This window comes from Clavelina lepadiformis, chromosome 4 (genome assembly GCF_947623445.1).
Source record: "Clavelina lepadiformis chromosome 4, kaClaLepa1.1, whole genome shotgun sequence".
NCBI lineage: Eukaryota > Metazoa > Chordata > Ascidiacea > Aplousobranchia > Clavelinidae > Clavelina > Clavelina lepadiformis.
The window spans coordinates 16485586-16505394 of NC_135243.1; the positions used below are offsets into that span (position 1 = coordinate 16485586).

General features: G+C 36.5%; 2 protein-coding genes across 2 annotated transcripts; both read right to left on the bottom strand.

Annotated features, from left to right (window-relative positions):
- Positions 1 to 1528: 1528 nt before the first annotated feature.
- Positions 1529 to 6706, bottom strand: LOC143452950 (uncharacterized). The gene is made up of 4 exons (XM_076954107.1): positions 4270 to 6706; positions 3401 to 4186; positions 3115 to 3210; positions 1529 to 2912 (listed from the first exon to the last, which is right to left on the bottom strand). Exons 2-4 carry the CDS (start codon positions 4166 to 4168, stop codon positions 1680 to 1682), a joined length of 2097 nt encoding a protein of 698 aa, XP_076810222.1. The 5' UTR covers positions 4169 to 4186; positions 4270 to 6706; the 3' UTR covers positions 1529 to 1679.
- Positions 6707 to 9274: 2568 nt separating this feature from the next.
- On the bottom strand, positions 9275 to 19417 carry LOC143452416 (trafficking protein particle complex subunit 9-like). Its single transcript, XM_076953377.1, has 22 exons — positions 19125 to 19417; positions 18816 to 19008; positions 18517 to 18670; positions 18108 to 18316; positions 16524 to 16621; positions 16069 to 16203; positions 15689 to 15837; positions 15373 to 15493; positions 15096 to 15292; positions 14455 to 14622; positions 13974 to 14104; positions 13451 to 13672; positions 12867 to 12985; positions 12650 to 12726; positions 12302 to 12561; positions 11671 to 11821; positions 11445 to 11559; positions 11124 to 11334; positions 10921 to 11004; positions 10700 to 10798; positions 10488 to 10612; positions 9275 to 10116 (listed from the first exon to the last, which is right to left on the bottom strand). The coding sequence occupies exons 1-22, from the start codon at positions 19296 to 19298 to the stop codon at positions 9898 to 9900; spliced, it is 3411 nt and encodes a 1136-aa protein (XP_076809492.1). The 5' UTR covers positions 19299 to 19417; the 3' UTR covers positions 9275 to 9897.
- Positions 19418 to 19809: the final 392 nt, after the last annotated feature.

Consider the following 19809-nt stretch of genomic DNA (forward strand, 5'->3'; position numbering starts at 1 on the left):
AATTAATGTCAATTTTTGCCTTGCAAAAGTCGCTTTACATGGTTAATTCTATGCAAATTAAGAAGAACAAAACACTCTATAAAAAACGCCAGTGTGAGTTATGGTAGCGCTGGATTCAGAACAGGAAGTGGGTTAACTACGGCCAGGCTAACTCGAGTGCTGGAAACACTACTTCAGAAGAATTGGCCATATGTCAGTCAAGCTGGGACAGCGATGAATCTGCCCAGTGCCTAGCATTAACGCAACGAACCTGTTGGTTTTGCGGAGGAGCAACATCCTCGAGCGGAATTTCCAGCCAAAGGTTGCATCTGTTTCAAATGTGAGAAAAGGGGGCATTTCGCAAAACTTTACCGAGCAGTGAAAATGAAATCATCATGCAAAGTTGCGTTTTTGTGCAACGATAATTCGTAGTTGGCTGTGCTGTCACCACTTCACTGCGATGGGTGTGATAACAGAGTAAATGTTTATGTACTTACTAACGGCGTTTTAGCTAACGGCCTCATAGACACTGGAGCTAAAGGAAACTACATTGACAAAACTTTCAGCAAACAACTTGCAAACTTAAACCTGCAACAGGACGTGATCAAGCTATTGATCTTGCTGTAAATGGATCCTCGGTTAAGACTGAAGGCTCTTGCTTTGCAAAAATGGAGTTGTACGACCGAACGTACAAAACTGCCAAGTTCCTGGCCATGGATGGTCTTTTGTGGGACGTTATACTTGGCCGCGACTTTCTAAGCAAACGCAGAAGCGTTAAATTTAACTTTAACGGAACTGAACATCCGTTGCAACTTGGAACTCTACAGTTTTTGCCAAATATAAAACCAGGACGCCTATTCGAACACATGTCTGATGATTGTCGACCCATAGCAACAAGATCAAGGTAATATTCCAAACAAGATAGAGACTTCATTTCTGTCCAAGTCTCTAAGTTGTTTGAAGATGACATCATCGAGCCAAGGAATTCTCCTTGGCGGGTTCAGCTGGTTTTCTTCAAAAATAAAAATAAAAAGAAGCGCATGTGTGTTGGCTACAGTAGGACAGTCCCACAAATTCACTTCCTCTTCCAAGCATGCAAAATGTTGTTCGAAACACTGTTCAATATAAATGGTATTCCAGTTCAGACTTCAAGAGCGCCTACCATAAGGTGTCGATTTTACCAGAAAAAATGAAAGAGTATCTACTCAACCAACATCGTTACCTGCGGATGACTTGAGGAGGTCAACACGCCTTCGAAAACCTGAAGATAAATACGGCGTCCGGCCCTTGCGCCAAAACATTTACCCACTACTGACTTAGAATCATGGCCCAATTTAGCTACATGGAGCTTTGACTTAGGTTGCACCATGCATGCATCTTGTCTTAAAAACTAGGAAACTTAAAAACACATCTCTAATTGTCACCAAAATGAATATTACCAATTTCAAAACAAACGCAAACTAGTGTAATTGAGTGTAAAAGTCAAGTTGTAATCTTGTAGGGTCTTAATTTGCGTGATTTGCAATATACTAAGTATATCCAACCAAGGTCGAAGTGTTTGGAATGTATTTTTGTCGGTAAACGAAATGTCATCAATACTGTATATGCAACAAAATAGCACGAAATGGATACCAAAAAACTGAACATTCAAAAAAACGAGTACTGTATGAGTAAACAAAACAAGAGCAACACTTCACAGATTATTCGAGTTGTATTGTAATGCGTCTAGAACCTCTGGTGATTGTCACAGCTGTGATCGCTTCCGGGACAGCAAGCTCCAGCATATTTTCATCTACGTGCTTCTCACACGATGACGTCACTTTGACATCGTCCATTTCAGTTCTATCGTCTAAATGCAAACGCTTCATAGGCGGTTCATCGTTTTGCTTATTCGGCTTCAAACTGTTGGACTCTGACGGTAAGATACCACTTTTAAGTTCTACTAGCCTTGGAGTCTCTTCCTCTTTGGGCACAATGAGAGTGTCGTGCCCGGCTTGCGATGGGCTGGTATTAGCTGGAGAAGACACACTCGAGCTTGATCCTTGCATCTGATGTGGCGACGAACGCATGTGTGACAGCTGCAACATGACTTGAGCCAAACGATCGTATACATGAGCATTCAATGTGTTGGCATCTGGTTGACCACTGTTAGCGTGGAATTTATTCGGTAAATATCTATGGCTTGTTGAAGACGAAACGTTGTGATGCCTGTCTCGTCCATCCAGCCTGGTGCTGTCAAATACATGCTTGATCATGGCCCTTAGCCGATTTTTTCCCACCCATTGATCAGAAAATCTTATCGATCTATCCACTAAGGTGGGCTCCTGAGGATGACGGTAAAAGGCGCCATCTGGCGGAACCAAGGATATATATTTCTGAAATAATTTGACAACACACCTCGGGTTACCGAGTTCAGCGTAGACACGACAATCTTTTGTCAAACCACGGTTGACGTAGACAGGGTCACGTGATGGTACAAACTCGACGTACATCTGCGATTGCTGGCCACGATTACCGATGACGAAATGAGACATTTTCAGATTCCAATGGTCATCAATAACCCGAATACCAAAAGTCACTGTGTTATGGTAAAAAACAGCGTTGAGTAAACGCAGAGCAGTGTCGTTTCCAATAATTCCAGCATTCCACAAGACTGATTGTTCAGGATAATTAGAAACAGAACTGGGTAAACTGGAGCAGTTCGAAGACAAGCTGGATCTTCTGCCTGATTTATGAGAAGTCCCAGCTTCGCTGGTTAGTTCTTTTATGCGACCGTCCAACACCGTACGAAATCGGCTATACGTGGGATTGCTACGATCCAAAATACAAATCGAAGGCCTTCCGGCTTGCTGACGTAAATAGCGCTGAATTCCCATGACAATTTGCATTAGTGTGTGTGAAGGATAAGGATTTCCGTCCTTTCGTCGAATTTCCTGAAAAAAAGATACTTAGAGGATAAAATAGCAAACCACCCAAGTATTACCAAAAAACCGTAAGAAACTTAATTTACATCTAAGCTAAAAAAAATTAAAGAAACAAATTCATAGCGTTTTAAAGTTGAAATGAGCCCATTGTATATTTCGACCTGTAATATGAAGGTCCCAAAACGCTTGACAAATAACATAAAAGACGAACCTGGACAAACTTTGACAGCCAATAATCGAGTTCAGCTTCAGTGGCTTTACCGACATCTAGCGGCACCCTTCCGACGGCCCCTGGTATTCCTTCACTCTAAAGCAAAATCAACATAAATTTCATGTATACAATTTTCTCTCAACTATAAAAAATAATTAACATAAATCGGCTTATGTATTATCAACGTAACTGGCTCTACGCAAATGAACTAATGGACCCGAGGTGTTTATATTTGGATTAAAAGATTCAAAAGGAAATGAAACAAAAATACTCGAAAAAACCTAACCGTTAAATTTCGTTTCCGAGCCCATTCTCTCCATACATTGAAAGCCCATCGATTTTGTTTCTTTGTCCGTTCAGGAATCCCCGGTGTGTCAGTAGGTTGCACGTCTGCATCATTATATTTTTGCAAAGCGGAATTTGTTAAGTGGTGAGAGGGGCTCTCTAATAAAGAAGTTGGAAAACCTGAAGCCATGGCACCAAGACGCTCTTGTAGTCCTGAGAAGCTTGCGAAGCGCTTAGCGGTTTCGGCCGGGCTATTCGAGCCTTTTTCTAGCATAGCTCGCTCAAGGCCTCGCTTCAAGACGATGTTGTTGTTGTTATCGTTAGCGTTGGCCGAGTAAACCATGCCCGGATGTTCTTCCTGCTGTTCTTTTTCACTATTGTTTAAAAGCACGGCTGGGCTGGGAGAGCGAGAATCTTCTAAGTTTCTAACATTGTTACTATCGTGGCTTGAGTAAGGAGACAAATTTTGGTTGGTATTGTCATGAACGCCCGGCTCCCCAAGCGATAAATTTGGCTTTTCGTATCCACCTTGTGCCGACGAATAACATTCGGCATCTTGTTGATAGTAGTCTTTGCTGACACGCGCTGTGCTTACCGACTCAATACTTCTACCATTGTTGTTTTCATCATCAAACTCGCCACTATCGTTAGTATCATATTTGGAAACACTTCCGTTGTTTACTTCCGTGGAAAGCGCCTGGCGTCGTTGTGGAACGTGAGCCTTCCGTCTACTTCTTTTTTCACCGACACTCAGGTCGAGTATATCCATAATTATTTAGAGTAATTGCTGAAATTAACAAACAACTAATTACAGAGCATATTTTTAGAAAGCTTTCAAAACACCTTGAGTACTTGGTCACCTTTTCTTACCTTCGCTGTATCAACTAATAGAAGAGTTTGTTGCCGCATTCAGCCGATGTATACATGCAACCGTATTAACATTTACAACCAGGTTGAAGCGATTCAAGTCTGACGTAAATAAAAGCACTAAAACGAATTAATCGTTAACTTTTGTTGCCGTGACCGTTAAGTTAGACGACCGATATACTGCCATACCATTTAACCACTCCGTCCTGTTCATAGACTGTAATGATCTACATCACGTCAGACAAGGATATTACTAACACTTCAAATAGCAGAACGCACACAGTTCATTCTCTCATGCATAATTCTCCAATCTTGAAAAAGCGATGCCAATGCAAATACGCACCACAAGTATACAACAATTTACTTGTGGTTTGTACTAACTTGATCGCACAATAAGATTCGACGCTTGTTGTAGAATTATCTGCGCAATCTTGTAACAATAAAGCATAAAAATATATACTCTATTGAAAAAGCACAGGTGGTCTAAAGGCCGAAGATAAGGTTACATTCCCATCCGCGCTACAATGCAGTTTTCTTTCTGACGTGAGAATTGAACGCGCTAATAATTATTATTCCTGATCCGTGCGCTTTTTACCCTAACGGCACATGTTATAAGCCATCCAAGCTGTTATTCGACACGGTATATCAGATCGCTAGACGGGTTGGAATGTTGATTGTTCTAAGGGCAATGGAAATGCTAAGTACAATCAAGAGGCCCAATATAACAGCACAATAGAGTTATTAGTAACACGTTAAAAACACCAAGGTGTTCGTTAAGCAGAACAAAAGAAAAAAACATTAATATAATCATCTCAGAACAAGGGCATACAATAAGCTATATATGATTCCACTGAAAGATTCTTGCGAAGGTTTCACATAGACTTACGACTACTGTTTTACAGTTTTCATTATTATACGGCCATAGTTTTCTCTTTATACCGTAGCTTGTTTTGTCATAGATTGCCTAATAGTAGAGACTGATGAGTGATGACCCTTCCGAAAACAGACAAAATGAACACCGAATCATTAAGTTTCATGACAAACATCTTACTATCTTCACAAAAATATCCTGAATCATCAAAAATCCTAATATACGGTACATGATACTATCTGTGGGTGGTTTGCATTGACAAAATTTATCATTTCCTAGGTTATCTCAATATCAGAACCTGTTTCAGCCTTCATTCCTTTCATGAGCGACATAGAATTAGTGCCAGGTTATTTCATCTACTCCATTTAGCGACAGTATTAATGAATTAGAGAGATTATAATCACCACGTTACTCGAAACTAACGTAAATATGACTACGCTAAATTACTTTGAAACCATCAAAGCTATGGGTATGTACACTGCATTGCCTATTTAATGTTTACGTTTCACCCACCGATTTACTCATACACTTTCCTTGTTAATGTTAACATATATTTCTACAACGAAAAGCGTCAGTCTAAAAACGGTTACTATTAGCTGGCATCGATGCTTTAAAGTACTGACGATCTTAAGTGGTTTAGTTAGAACCAAAAAGGACCATTACGGTTAGTCCAGCTAATATTATAATCGGATAGCGTTGCTTTCCATCCGACACGACGTGAATTGTTCTACAACTGCCTATTGTGACGATCTCTTTAGTCTGTGTTCATTTATCTAATCGGTTATATTGCCCTAAATACAAGCACGGGTCAAAACCGCGCTGGATAATCAAGTTAGGAATGATCCATTGGAGACCGACGCTCTTGTTTTAAGTTATTGTGCGCGACCTCGTTAGCCATTTTATATCTGTTTTTCTATTTTCTTTCTTTGTTTGCCAATAACCCCGAGAGTAATTTTTAAATATTCTAACACGCAAAATTGATTCTGTTGCCATCCTTTCTCATTTGATACTTCCTGAACTTACGGTTTCCATAAATAAAGAACCACGCCAATTATGTTGCAATATTAGAAACGAGATTTCATCGATGGCAAAGTGAGCCATTGAAGTTGATATATTCGTGATCGCATTAAAAGCTCAAAATTCTAGTCTTGATCTGTTTTTAGGCTGAAACAGATGTAGATTTTATACCCAACAACTGATACAAGTCCTTTACCTGAGATGTATAAAATTATCAACAAGAATGTTTTGCTACAGTATGGCTAAGATATGGTCTGTGCAAAACAAAATCTGTTCTAAGCAAAACTGGACTGTTAATGACTTCATTAACGTGGTTACAATTCTGCCGCTGAGCTTAGTTTTATTTGGCTTAAAATCCCGGATTCGTTTGCTCTTGTGGCCCGAGGTTGGAATTGTTGCGGCACTACCGACGGGAATGGTAGTCAGCAAAGTAAAGCTGAGGAAATTTCTTTTGCATCATAAAATATATTTTTCTTAAAAAAAGACAATCACTACGAAGTTGATAAGTTAATATAATAAAGATTATACATTTATACCAGAAACATATAAGCCGGAACAACTTGCCTCCAAACAACATCCTGCTGCCTATACACTGTAGTCTATACTGCGACTGAACTACTTTCTACGATTCATTCACTTCGAGAGATGGAAAAAACACATTTTCAACAAGCAAACAGGTTTATAGGTGTATGGAAGCAGAAGAAGAAACAACAATGATCAAAACTTGCGTTTTTACCAGAGCAAGTTTACTTATGTTTTTTCAAGGGAGAGGTTGTTGTTATCATTTAAATTGCAAGCGTAAATATAGAAATTCATCGCTAAGCAAAAACGAGTGCATTACGTCGCCACTAACAACACAACAAACAGACACAACAAAGACAAAGTCACAAATGAATGGGCTATTTAAGATAACTAGAATGACTATAGGATTACTTTCCTATATCCATTGTGAAGCAACTAAGACGCAGACACCAAGGAATGTTTCCAATTTTCATTATAGAATAAGGTTTGGACAAGATTGATTTTGCTCTTGTATATGCTCTTGGTTGGTTTTGTAATGCGGTGCTCCTGGTGAACAGGTGTGAAGCGAAACCGTCTATTAAATCTGAAACCTGATTCACTTTATTACGAAAAACTTGAAACATTCCTTTTCGTTTGTGCAAGCTTGACTAACTGATTCTTTAAATAACAGCGCTGCATACATTCTCATTTATGAATATGTGTTTAGAAAGTAAAAACTTGAGATAACATCAAAAACATAAACGATCCAGCCATCGAAACCCAGAAGCAAGAAGTGTGCCTTGAGTTCTGACATTCCTTGTTTGATGCCTTATTAGTCCCAGAGTTCGCAACGAAAAGAATGACGTCATGCAGTACCAAAGGTTTGACGATTTATTTTTAATTATTGCGTCCACATGAAGAAATATCACTCGGACAGCCGTGCCACCGTTGGGGCGTATAGATGTGACGTCACTCCAGTACAGCTTACCCCAAAATCGGGTCATGATTACATCATTAAGTATTAGGATAGAACTTCTTCCTTATAAAAAGTCTGGCTGTTTGTTAAACAAAACAGCTAAAAACTGACTAAAATATCAGAGGCATAAATAAGAGAGGTTCACCCTGATGTGACGTCATATTACGTTATACACGACATGGCGTAAATTGTCTACGAGAGAAATTTTTAATAAAATTAGCATTTCTGAGTTATCTTTTGTTTAATCCCAATTAATCCTTGAAATGTCATTAATGTTTGGCACGTGGCGGACAAAAACGGTTTCCCAGTATACAAAATTGAACCGGAATAACTGAGAACAAAAAGTATAGCTGAAATGTTGAAATAAATAAAGAACTGTGTCACCTAAATCAAAACTTTTTGCTGTTGAGGTTTGTAAAGCTAAGGTAGGTTTGTGACGTTAATAAAGACCATAAAAAAACTTTCTCACACATGCTAACTTTTTTAAATTTCATTAAAATTTGCGTTCGTAAGCATTAATCTCCGCTTGTCTTTGACATATATTACGTCACATTGAGGTGGATCCCTCATATTTGGGGAGTCACATAGGCTGACTGGGGTTTCACCCCTGATATTTTTTTCAACTTTGGCTGTTTTGGTTAACAAACAGACCTTTCATAAGGAAGAGGTTTGTCTTGGTATTCTTTGACGTAATTAAAGTACCAATTTTTAGGGTAAACTGTGGTGACACATTAACCTGCCTAACGGCGACACGACTGACCAATGGATACTGCTTAATTGGGACGACTTTAATCAAAATATACCATCAGACCTTTGGTACTGGATGGGGTAGACTAATATTTTTCGTTGCGATGTCTCAGGCTATATTATATACTATCTATAGGCCTATGCAACGAAGAACGCATAGGCTAATATGTTAGTCATTACTCATTACTCATTAGTGTATAAGGGTGCCTTCGTTAATCAGAATATCGCAATAATTAAAACCAGGTAATAAAAATTCTTACTATACCCAATTGTGGCATTTATGTTTTTTTTTTAAATGCTATTCCCAAAACTGTAGTCTAAACAGTAAAAAAATATGGGAATTATCGACAAGTTTTAATCAACTTTTGTCTTGTTCCTATCTCTTGCAAGTAGGATTGTTCTGTTTTAGATATATTTACGAGCTGCTGTATAAAACAGAGGATAGTCTGTTTTCTACGCCCAAGTATTGCGATTATTGTCAGAGTGGATGGCATTTGCTGGGTACTTTTAGCTTCGAAATGGCGGAAATTGACGTCACTCCAGTAGGTGTTTTTTATCCCATGTGCGGTTGCAAGGAGTTATTCAAGTCAAAGTATATACATTTCGCCTGTCTTAAAAGCCATTCGCATTTCCTGTCATGTATGCGATTTATGAGGATAAAAGTTTGGGCATTACGTCCAGGCGCCAGTTATTGTTTCCTGTGTGCGTATTATCGGCATATTGGTGACGGTCCGTGCACTGCTTGTCGTGTCATTAAACCTCGCAGTACCATTACGTAGACCCCGATATTATTGTTTGTCACGTACCTGGCACTACAGTGCAGGGAATAAGGAACATCCTGGACGAATTGGAAACATGTTACATGAAATGCCTTGGGAGTAATGAATAAATGCACGTTTCCTTGAGTTAACAATTTATTGTTGTTCCATTTAGTTGCAAGTAGAATAAGCCGTTTGCACAGCGTCAATACAATAAAAATTAGTATCAGATGTTAGGTATTTTCATACTAGGCAAATATACAACATTTCGCTCCAGCAGAAGCTATTTTGATCATACAGGACATTGTGCTGCATCAAGAAAAATACAAATATAAATACATAAAGTAAAATCCGGTGGAAAAATACTGAAACCTTCACTTGCTCATGAAGTTAGAAATAAGCAGACTTAACCTGTTGTAAGAAAAAGCATACAATAGATATATTAAATGTTATCATGCATCTAACGAAAACATTGGGTTTGATGACCATGGCATAAAACACCAGGATATATTCACCCGCATATCGAAACAGCGCATTTGAACTAGGGAGATTTTTAACCAAGTACCTGAATCAACGACTTTCTAATGCAACAATTGCACAATACAGAAAACTAAAAGCAGTAAGGAGAAATCGAAAAAATGTTCCCAAATATTGCCCTTTAAATTGGAGATTTGTCCTGCCTCTTACCGGACAAAAGCCAACGCTTAGCCCGACACGACAAAACAGGAAGCAGCCGTGCGAGACAAAACGCTCTATGAACATCAACTTTCGTTGGCAACCACCACAATTTCCGGTGAAAATTCTCTGTAGTTGAATAGTTCGGAAGTGGTTTGATTCGAGAGAGTCCTTTTAACGCCTTCAGTCCAAACTTCGTACACGCTTCCACAATGAGATGAATTCCTGCGCAATCTCACGTGATAATGTCCCATCAAGAGAAAAATTAACGTGCAGCGGAACTCCACGGTCTTACCAGGTTCGATCTACGTAACAGAGAAGGTATGTAACTTTTTAATTTTTGAAAAGCGTCTCGATTCATGATATAGCAGCGCAAGATCAAGCGTTAATTATAAGTTATAACCAACAATTGCAGCTTAATCGTGGAACAATCACGATAACTGAAGTGGCTGTTACAGTAACTTATCGGGAACCTGGTAGAGTTTCTTGGTTAGAACCAAGCACAGAAATTTCTGGAAAAGACAAATGACCAAACTTTCCATGAAACAGCAAGGCTACAAGCAATATCTATACCATAGACAATAGCTATAGGTGTAATACGCATTTTCATAAACTTTCTTCGTATAAAGTCTGACGATATAAACGTGGCAAGTAAATAGCGGAAAATCGTACTTACGTTCTCAAAGCATTGGTTTTGACATCCAACGCATAATACTAAATCCTCCATATTCCATTCTCGAAACCCGTTATATTGATCTTGAAATATTTCGAGTTCCACATCCACAATAGTAAGGAGGGCTCCTAGAATGTGATTTTATACTTTTATAATAGTGCTGATAAAAAGTGAATTAATGACATTGGTTATCTGTACAAGTAAAAGTATGGCACCTGTTATGTTTGTCATATTTATGTTGATTGGGTGTGGGTCACCTACCAACGCAATGACTTCGCTGTTGTGCAACAGAGGGACGTCGTTGAAAATGAAATCTGGGGAATAGGTTAGTAGTCCACGAACAAATTAGAGTGGATAAAATTTGCGCTCAGTTTTTAAGCACGAACATCAAAACATATACCAACATATACAAAACACTCAATGATTGCTAACTTACCCCAATATAACGGTGGTCGAAGGAGATTAATTACATTTTCGACGGATAGTGAAAACGAAGACAAATTTAATGCCCCGTTGCGATCTATAGGTAGAGTAATTGTAAGGTTAAAGCAAAAGAAGCATATAAAGAAGTGCAGTACAAAAGCTGCAAAGACACAGCAGAAAACGACAAGAAATATCAGATACGTATTTGAACTCAACTCTTTGTTTTCCATTGCAAATCAATAGCATCATTAAATGTTTGGCGTAACTGCCTTTGTGTGTCGATTCTGTGCTGTTTTGATTCGTCAATTAATCTTGAAGACACTCTTTGGTCCTCAACACTTTCATTGAACACGATGCTTTCCATTGAAAATTTTAAAACTGTGGATTCGTCTTGGTTTAGTTGCGCAAGAGTTAACGAAGTTTCTTTCTGCAAACAAAAAACCTCAACTGAATATGACCAAGCTTTTTATGGAAACAAGGCGAAAAAAAGATAAACGAAAGATAAGTAACGAAAATGGCAATATTGATGATTCTTACTTGTTTCGTATCATCAGGTTGATCAGTATTTTGCTCGGTAAGTTTAGCAGAAAAAATTGTAACGTTATAATCCGATACATTCGACAATTCTATGGAGATATTGCACCAACCTTGCCTGCAACAGCATGTAGAATTGTAGATATATTCTTAAAGTAAAGTAAATCAAAGTAATCATGCAATGTAACAATCGAGCCGTTGGTATAGTAGAAATCTACAAACAACTAACTTTGAATTGTGTTTTACAGATATATCACTGATGATGAAGCACGGTTTCAATGTGGCTACAAACTCAACAGGAAGACTACGGCCCCAGTTTTGTTCAGCAGCTTCTAAGCCAGAATACTTGACTTTCACCACGCAATTACTTGACTGACTATCTGTAATTTAAAACGCAAAAACATGAATGGCAGTGTAACAAATTAACCATACTAAATTCTTTAATCTAAACCATTTATTTGGAAACTTTTCATTTTGCATAACCCGTTTTACTTCCCCAGAAACAAATCATTCCCAAATTTGAAACAGATTACAGCTTAATTAGCGAAAATGTACCAACGCACAACCTGACCAGTAAGTCTTTGGCTAAAAAATTCGTATTATGCAAAAAAAAATGCCAGATGATTTGTGATTGGGTCCAAATAGATGGTCTTGTGCACTTTTGCAGCCCAATTTCAGCGGCTAATGCGACAATATTACATGTTAACTCAATCTCAATCAAGCCTTCATTATGTCGTGCCTAAGAAAACTAGATCTAAAAGGAAAAAGTTACGAAGGATCTACAAAAAAGCTTTATGGAAATCAGGCTGGTTTACTACTAAGATTTACTAAGTCATATAGAAACCACATATAAAACTCACCAAATAATTTGTCTTGATTAGACCCACCAACTTTTATGACAATTGGGAGAGTGGCCGAAGTATGGGGATCAAGTGGCAAGCAGTTTTCCCATCCAGTGCATTTAATTTCTAACCAGTTTGATTTCATCATGGCCATTGGAGACATGGAAGATTTAAATTTCGATGCAACATAGTTTTTTACTTTTATTGGCGGTATTTCAACATCAATATGAGATATCGGTTTGTTACTTTTGTTGGTGAAAGGAACTTCAAGCACATGTCTGAAATTTTAGAAAATTGCAAAATGCAGCAAAGCAACACAAAATTTATTCCTGGACTCTGGTCTTAAATGCCATTGCAAATACAAACCTCTCTCCAGGATAAAGTGTTAATCTTAGTTTACTCTGAATGGTACTGACGTCAAAAGATTGAAGAAAACACTCTTCCTAAAATAGAAGTTTAAACGAAATTAAATTAATATGTACATTTAGCAAGTTATCATACAAAATAACATTACCTTACTTATATGTATTATTGAGTGTTAAATTGATATGATATTTAAATAAGTTTTCAATTTACGGCATACATTTAATTCAAGAACTGGCATTTCGGGTAAAACGTCCACTTCATACTTGTCTATTGAAACCCACGCCATGTCAGCAAATAAACAGTGAGATACAATACCAAACACATGAACTTCATACCCTGCATCAGAAATAAAAGCGCGATGGGAAAAATCCAAAGTACTATTATGAAAGTACAAAACTTTTATGTACGACTACATTTTAATAACTGTAACCCTTTGGCTTGCCTGGATATCGTTAGATACAAATTTGAATCTCGCAAACTGTTGAGATTTAAAAAAAGTTCTCTCACCACCACCCATGGTGAAATAACATGAGTAGCCATAATTGTTAAAGGCAAAAGGCAACTAACAGAAAGAAACTGGCCATTCTACACTGATCAGTGAAGTTGGCCCAGGACAATGAAAAAGCTTAACTTCTCACCCCTTGAGGCTTGGAATCAAGTAAGCATGGGACCCGCCTTTACCGATTTTTAAACAAAAACTTACTCCCAGTGCTAACTGTCAAAGTTATATGGACACCAACATTGAAATAGTGTAACAAGGCAAGCAAAGAGAGATTACAATGACGATATAACAAAAGCAACCTGTAATTGTTATTGACCCAGAGAGCTTCGGTATGACTACTAGAGTTGTATTTACACTTGTACCAGCTGGAATATCAAGTGACACGGTGTGACATTCCAGCTGATTTTTATCAGATTCTTCACACATTAACTTGATGCCTGAAACGTGGAGAGAGTGCACTTGCAATGGATTGTGAAAATTAATTTGTACTTCTGCTGGAGAGTTCACGCACCATCGAAAGTCTTTGACAAAAAACATAAATATCGAAATTTATAAAACCCCTTTAAGTTATTCCTACACTATAAGTTCCAATAATTCTACGTTCTTAGTGCAATTTTACATGAAACCGAATAATATCATACTATATCTGATAAGTCTGCATGTTACTAAAACTTAAAATGCTTAATATAGATAATCTAAATTTATAGAGTTGTTTGATATATAAAACTCAAATGAAGCTACTTGAACAATGTTACAAACATAAAAACAACACACTTGCATTAGGGTTTAAATGACAATGTACAACCACAAAACTATTCTAACCTGCATGTTGGAGGTGGTCTTGAGCAGATTGATAAGATAATGGTGTAAATAGAAAGACACTTTTGCTCTGTTGGCAAGGATTTAAAAGAATTGGTAACAAAGATTGTAGCAACGGTTGCGGGTTAACCTCTCTGAAATTCATGTGAATAAATATCACATATTGGTAAATCTTTCTAATTTAATTGGCAGTTAGCTTAACTGGTGTAGTCAAAATAAAATGCTGCCCACAGTAAACCCACATGTGATTGCATCAAAAAATAAAACTTTATTTATGCTGACTCATTTTACCAAGCCAGTTTGCAACCATTGCCGATATTTTATTGTTATTCACAGTACGAGGTAACATCCAATTATGTTTCTAAATCCAGAAAACTTCCACCCTTTCCCTATTTTTCTTCTTTTCATATATGATATGTGAAAATATGGTATGTGTGCTGAAACCAAACATCATTAAAAATAAGAAGAAAAAAGCAAAAATTACGTTGCCACTGGTAAGGTGTAAAGGTTGAGAGTAGCAAGAATATCTTCATATTTTTTTCGATATACTTCATTAGTTTTATGACTGTAAAATTCAAGAGTGGAACACGCTTCCTTTTCCTCAGACTCTGTAAGATGACTATGCATTCTTGTCAATAAATACGCCATTAACCTGGAAAGGATGTTTCCAAAAATAGTTATTAAAAAAAATATTTATCCAAAAAAATTCATTTTATACCAAGCAATAAAAATTATGTTCCAATATAAATTGGTGGCAAATCTCAAAATGAACAATAAAAATTCTACAGGTGAGCTAATAATAATTATGTAAAGCAAGTAATGCCATATATGACTATTGCATGCGTTCATGTAAAATGCAAACAGAAAGCAATGTCCAAGCTACATTAAGGCTTGTTTTCCCATTTCGTCGTATTTTGTCTCTAACATCTTTCGAAACCAATAAAAAAAAACACTAAACAGGTTAATTTACAAAAAAACCTTTGAATTCACAGAAATATGATATATGGTTGGAAATAAAGCTAATTGCATATATTCACAATTAAAATAACTTTAGTTGGATAAATTACTGGTGATTAAACGGTAATGATTAAAATGGGTGGCTTCTTATACCAAATAAAATGTTACCTGTTTGCTGTTCTATTGTTGCCAATCCTCCGAGAAGAAAATACAAGTTCATACAAAACACGAAGTCTTACTTGGGGCCATCCAAACTCACTGAACTTTCCATTGAAAACTGTATCATTTGTATTTTCTGGGATTCCATTATCATTATAAAGTTTCAGGTTATAGCCTTTCAAAGTGCCTTGTAGCAGATTATAGCACTGAAAAAAATACATATTTTTTTGCACTGTGCACAGAGTATTCACAAGTTTAAACTTTTGTAACTAGTAGATTCTTTTACTTTATGCCAATTTGGTTGTTCCAGCTGGGGGGCAACACATTGCATGGCAGCTACCCTTCGATAAAATGCAGACTTGCGATGGAATCCTATGTCATCATATAAATCAGCTAAAACACTATATCTGAAAACAACAATTTTACGAAATGTGTAGGCTGATTCATGCCATCTACTGCATATTCGTATTTTTGGTGTCACGATTAATACAAAATAAATTCTAGAAATGAATTTGTTTTATTATTTAAAGTGAAGGCAAAAAATGGCAGTTTGAATTTAGCTTTGTAGGTATTTATTGTAAAAATTGCTCCATAATAGTTACTTTAGTATTCTTTCCTCATCTGAAACTTTAAGTGCAATGTAAACTGCATTCTGAAGAAATTCAGCAGCTTGCATAGCCTTCTTCAAAAGGGCCATAACCTTTGTAGCCTTGATGCATGCTTCAAATTCCACCACACCCATGTGCATTGACTGCAGCAAGTAAACAATATCAAAGAGGAATCATAACTTCAAAACTCAGAAAGTTTTTGCACAGCTAAATTTGATTATGATGATTTCTCAAGGTTCAACTTTTGCAAGCTATGTTTATATGTAACTTATTAAAAGCTATGTCTTGAAGTTGTGACAAAAAATCATTTAGGAATCGTAACAAAATATTCAGAGGTAGATGTTTTGATTCGAATAAATATGTTTGAAGCTGACCTTACTGTAATTGATCACAGCTTCTTTGTAGCGATCAACAAAATCATCCGGAGTTTGAATACAGAATTTTTCAAGTTCATCATTAGACGAAGTTGAAGTCAATTTTGAACTGACTAAGTTTCTTGGATCAAGCACCTTCCGAGCATTAAATAATATGGTTTAAATGCCATAGATATAGCGGTATGTTCAAACCAATGCATTAAAAACAAAACTAAAATACGAATTTGCAGTAGGTAAAAATTGCATACTATATGGTGATAAGTAAATTAAACTGCACCTGTAGGTCATTTGTATAAACATACCAAACAAAAAAGCAATCAAACATAAATGACATGCAGTAGTGAAAGTGGGAAATGCACACTGATTTTTGCATAGTGACTTTTTGGGAAGTTTGATACAGCTTTACATAACATTTTAGAATTATCCACAACTTTGACTACTTATGCTGTATATACCTGTTTATTTGCAGCTTTTGCAACTGGAGACTTCGGCATGGATGTGGAAGCAGAAAACATAACAACCGTAGTGACTACACACAACCCTTCAAGGACACCTAAATATAGTTTTAGAATAAACAACATATCACACATTAATACGTGAACTTTAGTTGGCACATACCATAAAACTACAATCTGTGACCCTTCTATTTACAAAGATAAGAAAACCAGTAGTGAAAACATAAAAATGTTACTGAGATATAGGTACCAAAACTGTGATATAAGATATTTAAGTTACGCAAGCAATTGTCAGAAGTGGACAGTACCGGAGTACTATAAAACTGAATTCCTGTACCGTGATACTTTTTCAGTACCGATATCTTGGGCATTTTTTGGGAAAAAGTACCGAATCGCTGTACCGAATTACTGTTTTTCAGAAAATTTAGTCAGTCCCGGTACTCTAAAGTGATTACTTCAAGGTTTTAAGAAGTATATTTTTCTAAAGTTCATTTTAATTAAATCTATTTAACTTTATTTATTTTAAATTTCTTTGTTTATTTAATTAGTTCAACTTATTTTCGCATTTTTGGTTCGTTTTTAATCTACAAGTGTTTAATAAAGATGCAAGGAGTGAGGTCAAATATGCTTTGACTTTTAGCGGGGTAAAACAACAGCAAAAATTGCGCTTGCAACAGGATACGTACTATACAAAAAGTATCAGTACAAAGTACAGATTTACATTTTTGAAACAGTACTGGAACCGAGTACCTGAACCGTTGGTACATTTTTTTGCCGAAAACCGGTAACGTTACTTACGATACTTTCAAAGTACCAACTGCTCACCTCTGACAACTTTACACAAACCCATAGCAAATCAAAATTGGCAAAAAATTTCACCAAACTTTTTTTTTGTCAGTGCTAACAAAAAGCATCTATACCAGTGGTTCTCAACCGGGGGTCCGCGGACCCCCAGGGGTCCGCGAAACGTTTTCAGGGGGTCCTTGAGAACTTCAAAATTTGCAACATAAAGTACGAGTTTTTAAAATTTTTTTGCTGTTTATCATTGCTTTTTGAAATAGGCTGGAACATTTGCTTAATTGCCTATTGTGATGGGACAATACGAAAGCTTATTGAGATTTATCACCCGCAGGGAAGGCCTATTGTGATGCACTAGATTGCGGATTATACGAGAAGACAGCTGGATACAGTGATTTTAAGTTGCTGGAGATTGCACATAATCGCTTTCTCAGTTTTAGCTTGTAACTAGCAGCTTGTTGTGAGCAAGGTATAGATAACGCTTTGAAATAAATAAAAATATCCGCATAGTTTGATGTTATTGTGAATGAATAGCGCAGTTGTGCACCAAGACTATTTAGTAAAACTAAGCAAAGCAACATTTAAGTGCAGTCTCAAAACCCTTAGTTTGCTTAAACTTCAGGGGTCCGCCACTGCTTTGACAGCAGCAAAAGGGGTCCGCCAAGATCAGAAGGTTGAGAACCACTGTACACTAGATACAACATGGTATAAGAAATTTAGTTTCATTAAAAGTAATGTGTAAGCAAATGTTTTTAGCAATCTTTATTATAAAAATACGTTTCATACCACCAATCCAAACAGGATCATTCGCTGATATAAGCAAATCCAGTGCAGCATGGTAGCTCTGTAATGCTTCCCTCTTTAAACCAGCAAGAAGGCTTATATCGCCTAAATGCTTCTTCCACCTGCCCAAGCATTTTTTGCGATAATTTCGACTATCATTGTCTGATGAGCTAGATTGACTTTTTTCAAAAGGTGTAACCAGAAGGGTAGGTCTGTGTAAGTAATATAGAGTCCTTAACACACCAATTGTCTTTAAAATCTCTTTGAAAAAACACTATGTCCACAACTTTAGTACTATGATTTAAACCTTGCAAATTAACCGAGATCAAATGACACATTATAATTCGGCTAATTTATGTGATTAATTAAAAAAGTCCAGTTCATGTTTCAGAATCATAATAAGCCACAAAACCTGTCTGATTTATCAGCTGCTAGCTGCAATCTTTTAGATTCTAGGATATAAAAAATCGATGTTAGAAAATCCTTCATATCCCGGTCGGACGTTTTCCAACTTTGAACATCAGGAAACTGAAAAACTTCAGATTTGCTTTGTTGCAAATAAAGAGCTGGAAATTAAAAAGTCAAATCTTTTTAAACATTTTTGACTTGTTAGTAACAACGTCATGCATGAGAACATTCATATGGCAATGTATTGGCTGATAAACAGTTTACAATTAACCAAATTTTTTTTACATTACACTAACACCATACCATTATCTATTCCAAAGACAAAACATCTTGCATCAAATATGTAATCAGCCATAACTTCTTTCTTCTTCTGAAACGTTTCATGTAAAAGAGCCACATCAATGGCAGTAGAACATCCTGCCAGCATCACCAAACCCATTGCCCGACGATGTGCTTGGAAATATCCCCATTCACTGTTTTTCAAAGGCGACTTTCTCTGCACAAATGGGTATGAAAAGCACTTACTTCTAATAAACGTCATAGTTCACATAAATATGCTATAATTGAAAAATTATAGATGGTATTACAAATAATCGAAAAACGTATATATACCTCAAATCTAAAGTGCACAGTCCTTCCTGCATCAGCTACTGTTACTTTAGAGTATCTCTTCAATTTGGCTAGTGCTGCATTCAATTCTGAATCAGTTAAATTCCCCTCACAATGAACAGCAATTAATATTTCTAAATGATTGTGAGGGCTGGCTTTGTAGCTTGTATCACTCATAGCTTCACTTGCAAAGGAATATTACGGAAGTAGTTTATAACTGTTGACGTTTTGTAATAAATAGTTATCACAGCACTGCCATTTTAAATTAATAGGCCTCCTGCAATAATATAATCAATACATTATGTATAGAAGTTACATAAACAGCTGAAACTTATTCACTGACAAAGTAATACAAAACAAAATAAATAATTAATATTACACTGTTAGATGCAGCATAAATAATACAGTAAATAACATTCAATATTTTAATAATTTACTTGAATTTTCCAATATTTGGTTTCTGTTTTAATTAAAGTATACAGTAATTTAAACTAATATATACAGTATATATTCATAAAACAAGTATATCTGCAAGAAAACATGTAGAAATGTAGCAGCAAATGATTTCATAATATTTAAAGTCAAGTAAACACATAAACAATCTAATCTAAAAGGCATGGTACTTTGGGACCAGATCTGAGAGATGCATGGCATTAGCATTACGGAAAGGCGCATGATTCATAGCCTG

Excerpts from the sequence above, each read along its gene's own strand:
- LOC143452950 (XM_076954107.1), bottom strand. The coding sequence starts at position 4,168 with ATGGATATACTCGACCTGAGTGTCGGTGAAAAAAGAAGTAGACGGAAG. Across the intron at positions 3,211-3,400 it reads CTCGGAAACGAAATTTAACG|AGTGAAGGAATACCAGGGGC; the intron begins GTTAGGTTTTTT and ends ATTTTGCTTTAG. Across the intron at positions 2,913-3,114 it reads GGCTGTCAAAGTTTGTCCAG|GAAATTCGACGAAAGGACGG; the intron begins GTTCGTCTTTTA and ends TCTTTTTTTCAG.
- LOC143452416 (XM_076953377.1), bottom strand. The coding sequence starts at position 19,298 with ATGAGTGATACAAGCTACAAAGCCAGCCCTCACAATCATTTAGAAATA. Across the intron at positions 16,622-18,107 it reads TGATCCTGTTTGGATTGGTG|GTGTCCTTGAAGGGTTGTGT; the intron begins GTATGAAACGTA and ends AACTATATTTAG. Across the intron at positions 12,727-12,866 it reads TGCCAGTTCTTGAATTAAAT|GAAGAGTGTTTTCTTCAATC; the intron begins GTATGCCGTAAA and ends CTTCTATTTTAG.